Consider the following 7400-nt stretch of genomic DNA (forward strand, 5'->3'; position numbering starts at 1 on the left):
CGCTGCTCTCCCAGACGTCCTCTCTTCATCCTCCCAAGCCTGCAAGCCTGCTGGGATGGGGACGGTCTCTTTCAGCGATGCTGTGTCTGTGTGGTGCCTGGTTTGAGCCTTTTCCCTGTACCCTGCTGTGACTGACAAGCTCTCTCTTCTCTCAGACTGCAGCATGTGAGCAGACGGGGAAGCCTGGAGTGGGATCCCTGCCTGGACTCGACGTTGCTGGGGTCACATCTTGCAATATGAGGAAAAGACGGTTCACTCACCATTGCTAAAAATGAGAGGCAGCACCTCTCCAGCAGACCAGGAAGGGAAGCTCCAGACCATGCCTGTGGGGCATCCCTGGGAGCGCCGCAGCGACACAGCCCTCAGTCATTAAGGGAGTCGGGGCAGCGTGGCGCAGGGCGCCTGGGGCAGCATGCTCTTCCACAACCGCAAGACCCAGCTCCTGCTGGTCAACTCCCTGACGTTCGGCCTGGAGGTCTGCCTGGCTGCAGGGATCACCTACGTGCCCCCGCTGCTGCTGGAAGTGGGTGTGGAGGAGAAGTTCATGACCATGGTTTTGGGTAGGCAGTTTCTCTCTTGTCTTAGAGGTGCTTGTTTCCTCTTGGAGTCTGGGGGTGCAGGGGCAAATAAGGGCACGGAGGCTTGTCTCTGCAGCGTGATTGCAAGGCTGCTGTTATATCAAAGGGCGGGGGCTGTGACCCAGTGAAGCTCACTGAGTTCCTGAAACATCCCAGGCTTTTTTTACAGTCCCCTCCATATCTGCCCCACTAACATCACCTCTTTCTCTTTTCCAGGGATAGGACCAGTCCTTGGCTTGGTTTTTGTCCCACTGATTGGATCTGCCAGCGACCACTGGCACAGCAGCTATGGCCGAAGGCGACCTTTCATCTGGATGCTTTGCCTGGGAGTCCTGCTGAGCCTCTTCGTTATCCCGCATGCCAGCAGCCTGGCCAGCCTGTTCGCCCTCAACACGCGCCCGCTGGAGATTGCCTTCCTCATCCTGGGCATCGGGTTGCTGGATTTCTGCGGCCAGGTCTGCTTCACTCCGCTGGAGGCCCTGCTCTCAGACCTCTTCCAGGAGCCAGACAACTGCCGCCAAGCCTTCTCCATGTACGCCTTCATGATCAGCCTGGGGGGCTGCATTGGCTACCTCCTTCCAGCCATTGACTGGGACGGCAGCTTTCTGGCCCCGTACTTGGGCGGGCAGGAGACCTGCCTCTTCAGCCTCCTTGCCCTCATCTTCCTGGGCTGTGTGCTGGCCACACTCTTCGTGACAGAGGAGGCGGCCGCACAGGTAGACGTCCCGGATGGCCCAGCGCCAAAGGACATTCCCCCTAAGCCCTCACCTCCTGCCTGCTGCTCTTGCCAGCTCTCCAGGAGCTCGTGTCTGCTGCAGGCCAGGCACATGGTGCAGGCCCTGAGAAACCTCTGCACGCTGGTGCCACGGCTCCACAGCCTCTACTGCCGCATCCCCAAGGTCATCCGGCGCCTCTTCGTGGCTGAGCTGTGCAGCTGGATGGCACTCATGACTTTCATGCTGTTCTACACGGACTTTGTTGGGGAAGGGCTGTACCATGGCGTTCCCAGAGCCAAGCCAGGCACAGATGCCAGACGCCACTACGATGAAGGTGAGAAGTGAACCAGGTGCTCCGAGGCTGCAGCACCTAGGGCAGGAGCGTTTGGTGGGAGCTACGAGTGGGCTCAGCTCTGCTAGTAATACAAGAAAAGAGACTGTCTGCAGCTGGGTCAGGAAGAGGCGTTCCCCATGGCCCCCAGAGCTTTGCACCGTGGACCAAATAGGGAAACGCCTCTTTCTCCTCCCAGCTACCAAGCACAGAACTCGATCTGGCCACGCAGCCCTGGCCTGGGGCTGAATTGTTCAGTGGCAGAATGGTCTGGCAGGTTGCACACTGAACAGGATGTATCCAGCTCTGTCTGCGAGCTGTGGTCACTGCTGCCAGGTCTTTTCACTGCTCTTTCCCCCTTTTAAATGAGGGGTGATGGTGCTTCCCGTCTTTTGGAGTGCAGGGTTGGAAATCCAGGACATACTCAGTAGCAGCAAGGTGGGCTTTCCTGCATCTTCCTTTTGTGCTACTGAGATTCCCCTCTCACTTCCCCATCTGCAGAGCCCTCCAGCAGCTTCCCCAGTTCTCACCCCTCTGTCCAGTGCTTTCTGATAGCTCTCAGCACTGCAGTCAGCAGCTGCCACATCCACACAGTGGGATGCTGCTCCCTGCAGCACGTTACCTGCTGTCTGTTCTTACCTGCTGTCCCATTTTCCCGCTGTTGTGCCAGAGCCCTGACTCGCTGCCCAGCCCTTCTTTTCCTCTCTGATCTAAGTCTTTTATTCTTGGAGGCACCTCCCTTCCTCTTTCAGGTGTATGTTCTGCCGTCCAAGTTTTCCACTCGGTGCCTCTGCGAGCTCTGCAATACACTGCCTCTTTGTGCTGAGCGCCCGTTTAACTTAGAGGGAGTTTAATTATTATTTAACACTTGCACTGTGTAGCTGCCGGCAGGCCAGGATTCCATTGTGCTGGCTGTCATAGAAACATGTGTTGAGTAATGATCCCTGCTGCAAAGAGTTAATGGTTTTAATACTCTGAAATCTGATAGATCTTTGCAAAGGGTAAGGTCCGGATTGCTACCGGATACAGCAGCCGTTTAGTGGATGTTGTGTACCTTACCTTGGCTTAAGCACAACTCCTCGTTCCTTTTGTTCTGTTGCTGGTTTTGGCATCAGATAACCACAGATCCTGGTTCATAAGCAGGTGGTGGATCCTGGTTCATGAGTAGGCAGGTGTGAACGACTCCCAAAGACAAGAATGGGGTTTGGGTTCCCATCTCCCAGTGCCCCTCTGGTTAGACCGGGGTGCCCAGGCGCATGTGTAGGAAACACTCACTGCAGGTGGAGGGTGGGAGCTGCAGTCTGGCCAGCGTAACCCTGGGATATTTTAGGTGATGCTGCTCAGCTTCCTTCCCTGGCAGTGTGGTTGTTGAGGCTGTTTGCGGCTGTGTCACGCCCTGCAGGACCGTCCTGAGTTGGGCACCGAAGGGGAGGGAGGCGTCTGGCTGCATGAAATCAGGGCCGTGTGTGTCACCACCTCTGCTTTCTTGCAGGCGTCCGGATGGGCAGTCTGGGGCTCTTCCTGCAGTGTGTCACATCCATCTTCTTCTCGACAATCATGGACCGGCTGGTGAAGCGGTTTGGGACGCGGGCGGTCTACCTGGCCAGCGTGGTGTTCTTCCCGGCGGCTGCCTTCGTCATGTGCCTTTCCCACAGCGTCATCGTTGTCACCATCTCAGCCGCGCTGACGGGCTTCACCTTCTCTGCACTCCAGATCCTGCCCTACACGCTGGCGTCGCTGTATCATCACGAGAAACAGGTAGGGATCTGCTGCAGAGGGCCAAGTGTCCGGTAGCCGTGAGGACAGCTCGGATGGCCTCTTTTGCCGCCTGTGGCTGGTACAGAGTCCAGCCCGTGGAGGAGAAACACGTGTCTGTGTGCAGAGGTTTCCACGTGTGCCTCTTGTCGCCAGGCTGTGTCTTCTCTGAAATGGAGGTGATAGAGTTTAGCACCTCCTTCCTTTGGCATCCCCTGCTCACAACGAGCATTCTGCAGTTTTAAACAGTAAGGAGTGGGTAAGGTGGGAGAAATGAGCTAGAAGTGATGTTTCACAGGGGATGTGCTATGTTCCTCTGTGTTGTGTGTATTTTTTAAGGAATCGGGTGCAGGTTATACCTGTGTGCATTCTGCAGCCAAGTCACATCTGCAGCAACGCCAACCCGAGGTGCTAAAAAACTTGAGAATTTTCAGCCCTTGTAGGTCCTGCTTTCCAACTTTTGTCCATGGCAAGAAGAAAACTAAAATTAAATGAAAACTGAGGCTCTTCCTATTCCCCGAGCTCCGAGGAAGATAAATGTTGTGAAACTTTTGACACCAACACAAAAGCTCGTAATCCTGCCCCACAGATGTTATCCTTGTGGAGAAGTCCTAGGAGGTTCTCGAGTTGCACACTGAATTAATAGGAGTTTCTCTTGTGCTGCAAATGCAGAATTAATTTGTGGTTGGAGAGCAGCTCTTTCATCCCAACGGCAGGCGGTTCACTGTGCAGTCAAATAAGTAGGAGCTTTTACCACAGGCATCCAGATGTTCGCATTGAGCAAATTCTTCTGACCGACCCATCCCAATTTGCACCAGGCACCCTGTCAAAACAGGGGGACGAGGGAGTGTTCTGCTTTGCAAAAGCTTCAGTTTGACTGGGAGCTCTCATGGACATAATACCAACAGAATGAAAACCAAACTTCACGGGCTGGGAATGGGAAGGCCACATGCTCAGCTGTTTGCCAAGGGCTTGACGGGAGGCACTTGGTACGACGAGGTGGGGTAGAGCTGGGTTTGGTCTCCCTGTTGGAGAGGACTGCCCATGATTTGTTGGCGTTAATGTAAAGAGCTTTTTGATCCAGATACTCTGTGTGAGGACTGCTGCAGTGAGCCATGCCCCAGAGATCTCACAGCTTGAGCAGAGCGAGGCAGAAAAGGGTGAGAAGAAGAAGATTTTTCTTCATCCCGTTCCTAGCCCGAGAGAGGAGGCCGAGGTCAGACAGATGAAGCAACTCAGTTGAGGTCATGCATGCACGGTCTGTCGCAGACCTGAGACAAGAGCTCCTTCCTGGGTTCCCAGCACTCGGCCACCTCTGCTGCTGTCACTTTTATCCCAGGTATTAAGAAGTGGCCACGTATCCAGGGCTCCGAGCTGTTCATCTGCCCTTGGGTTCTTCTGCAGGAAGGGTCTGAGCTCCCAGTCAAACACTTTATAACGCTTCTGTTTGCACTAGGATGGACTGTTTGGCTCTGTGCTACATCTGAAGTGGGCTCTGGCCCTTCACTCCTGTCCTGCAAGTGTGCATCAGCCGGTTTCGGGATGGGGTGAGCTGTAGTTGGTGCTCAGATTCCCATGGCACCCAGTGAGGAGGTGACAACCGGGACTCAGTGCACGACATCCCCACGTGCAGGGCCTGGGCTGGCTTTGGGCTGCAGCACAACGAAGGCACCGCTTGGCCACGTTCACAGCGAGTCAGGGCTGCTTTGGTTCCTGTGCCTGCCAGGAGAGGCCAGGCTGGCTCCTGGAGGCAGTTTCACCTGGGCTCACTGCAGGCACCCCCCGCCTCTTGCAGTCGGACCCAATGCACACAAAGCCCAGGGTGGTTTTGCTCTTTCACACAAAAACCAGAGTTCCCTCTGCCCCTCACGTCCTTTGCTGGACTCCACCCCACCTACTCGTTCCTTACACGCTCTCCTTCTTTCCCCTAGGTATTTTTGCATAAATACAAGAGCAAAGAGGAGGAAGACGCAGCTCGATTGAACAAGAAATCAGCCTTCTCCAAAGGCCTTCTTTCCAGCCAGAAGCTGCCTTACCAGAATGGACACGCTGGGAGCCTCTTCTCTTCCTCCTCTTCCTCCTCTGCCCCGGCTGCCAGCTCGGCTCTGTGCGTCAGCTCCTCCTGCGACGTCTCGCTCATGATGATGGTGGGAGAGCCGGACTCGGTGGCTCCTGGCCGAGGGATCTGCCTGGACCTGGCTATTCTGGACAGTGCTTTCCTCCTCTCTCAGGTCGTCCCCTCCCTCTTCATGGGGTCCATCGTCCAGTTTACGCAGTCCGTGACTGCCTACATGGTGTCAGCTGCCGGCTTTGGCCTGGTAGCCATTTACTTCGCAACCAAAGTTGTCTTTGATAAGAGTGACATGGCAAAGTATTCGGTGTGATGCGGAAGGCACCGGGGCAGCACGCGGGTGCCTGCACGTGGCAGAATGAGGTCTGTGTGTGTGTGTGCACACAGCCGCTTGTGGGAAGCCTCGTGTGGCGTCCATGGGAAGCCTCGTGTGGCGTCCGCTCTCCCCCTGCTGCTGCTGCAGCCCTGGGGGTCCCTCAGGGGCTGGGGCAGGAGAGGTGCAGCAGGGCTAATCTCAGGTGTAAACATGGGGCTAGGGGCATTGCGCTCCGGGCCATCAGTGCTTTCCAAAGGTGCCTTTATCGAAAGGAAGCACTGCACAGCCAGCACCAAAGGGGAGAGAAAGGAAATAGATGTTTCCTTTAATAACGGGTCACGTTTCTGTGTAATTCTACCTAAACTGAGCAGGAGAGGCAGTGGTGTGGGGAGGAAGAAATCATTGGCTCTCCTGTTTTCCGGTTATAGCTGTATCCTCTTCCCCTGCTTGTTGTAGTTTTACTCAACTTCTTGAGCAATACTTCTGCAAATAGGACACTGGGAGGAGATTTCCTTGGGGAAAAAAGAGATGTGTGGCTGAGGTCTGGCCACGGAGCACAGGGGGTGCATATGTACATGAAAACTTCCGTCCTTCCCCACCTCTGTTTGACTGGGAGAAACCTTTTAGGAGAAAAGTTACTATGGGTTGTTGTGGACAAACAGGGGACGTTTCGGTAGGACCAGTTCCAAAAGGTGACTTACCTTTTATCTGTGTACCGAGGTGCATCACATGGGAAGGACTTAACCATTTTCTTCTTAAATGGTTGTTTTCAGCGTTCCGCTCGCAGTTCTCAGTAACCCCTCAGCGCCCAGAGCTGCCCTCTTCTCTCTGCCCTAACACATCTGGACTTCAGTGCCTCTTCCACACCTGGTCCTTAAAAGACGCTGCCTTCCCACAAATAAAATTATCTGTGTACTGAGGTGCATCACATGGGAAGGACTTAACCATTTTCTTCTTAAATGGTTGTTTTCAGCGTTCCGCTCGCAGTTCTCAGTAACCCCTCAGCGCCCAGAGCTGCCCTCTTCTCTCTGCCCTAACACATCTGGACTTCAGTGCCTCTTCCACACCTGGTCCTTAAAAGACGCTGCCTTCCCACAAATAAAATCTGTTCCCAGAGGGTTTTTGGCGCTGTGACGATGAAATAGAAATGGGAGCGCTATTGGAGGGCTACCTGAGAACACGTGTACCAGCCCTTTGAAGTGATGCAAACTCTGCCTGCGGTGCACAGAGAAAAGCAGGAACTGGGGAGTTTGGGGGCCAGGCTGTGGGTGTGCACAAGTCCAGCAGTCCTTTGCTGGGGCTGGTCTGAACACGGTGTTTGTGACTAATTTTCCGTGGAGATGTGTGGGCAGTGCGATGCGCTGCTGAGGTTCGGCCGAAGAGCAGAACGTTGCTATTTTTGCAAGGCCTTGTCTGACTGCTCCTTGGCGGGAGAGCGAGGTTACTCCTCTGCTGTCTGCCACGGGTCCTGAGGGGGCTTCTTTAAGTCCTTTAAATGCTTCTTTCCCGTAAAGGGTGACTGTTTTTGTTTTATTTCTTCTCAAATTATATGCCTACCAAGCTCCCTTTCCCACAACAAGGTTTGTGTGCTGCAGTGCAGCTGTTTTGGGGATGGATCTGGCAGCTGCTGCAC

The 7400-nt window shown here is 54.6% G+C and overlaps 1 protein-coding gene across 1 annotated transcript; it reads left to right on the plus strand.

The window, feature by feature from the left end:
- The first annotated feature begins 412 nt into the window (after positions 1-412).
- SLC45A3 (solute carrier family 45, member 3) lies at positions 413-5764 on the plus strand. Its single transcript, XM_010186483.1, has 4 exons — positions 413-560; positions 795-1628; positions 3118-3383; positions 5312-5764. The coding sequence occupies exons 1-4, from the start codon at positions 413-415 to the stop codon at positions 5762-5764; spliced, it is 1701 nt and encodes a 566-aa protein (XP_010184785.1).
- The last annotated feature ends 1636 nt before the right edge of the window (positions 5765-7400 follow it).

Source organism: Mesitornis unicolor, unplaced genomic scaffold (genome assembly GCF_000695765.1).
Source record: "Mesitornis unicolor isolate BGI_N332 unplaced genomic scaffold, ASM69576v1 scaffold25746, whole genome shotgun sequence".
In the NCBI taxonomy this organism is placed as follows: Eukaryota; Metazoa; Chordata; class Aves; order Mesitornithiformes; family Mesitornithidae; genus Mesitornis; species Mesitornis unicolor.

Bases quoted from the DNA above. Each gene is read 5' to 3' on its own strand.
- SLC45A3 (XM_010186483.1), top strand. From the start codon at position 413: ATGCTCTTCCACAACCGCAAGACCCAGCTCCTGCTGGTCAACTCCCTG. The intron at 561-794 runs GTAGGCAGTTTC...TCTCTTTTCCAG, and splicing joins GTTCATGACCATGGTTTTGG to GGATAGGACCAGTCCTTGGC. The intron at 3,384-5,311 runs GTAGGGATCTGC...TCTTTCCCCTAG, and splicing joins TGTATCATCACGAGAAACAG to GTATTTTTGCATAAATACAA.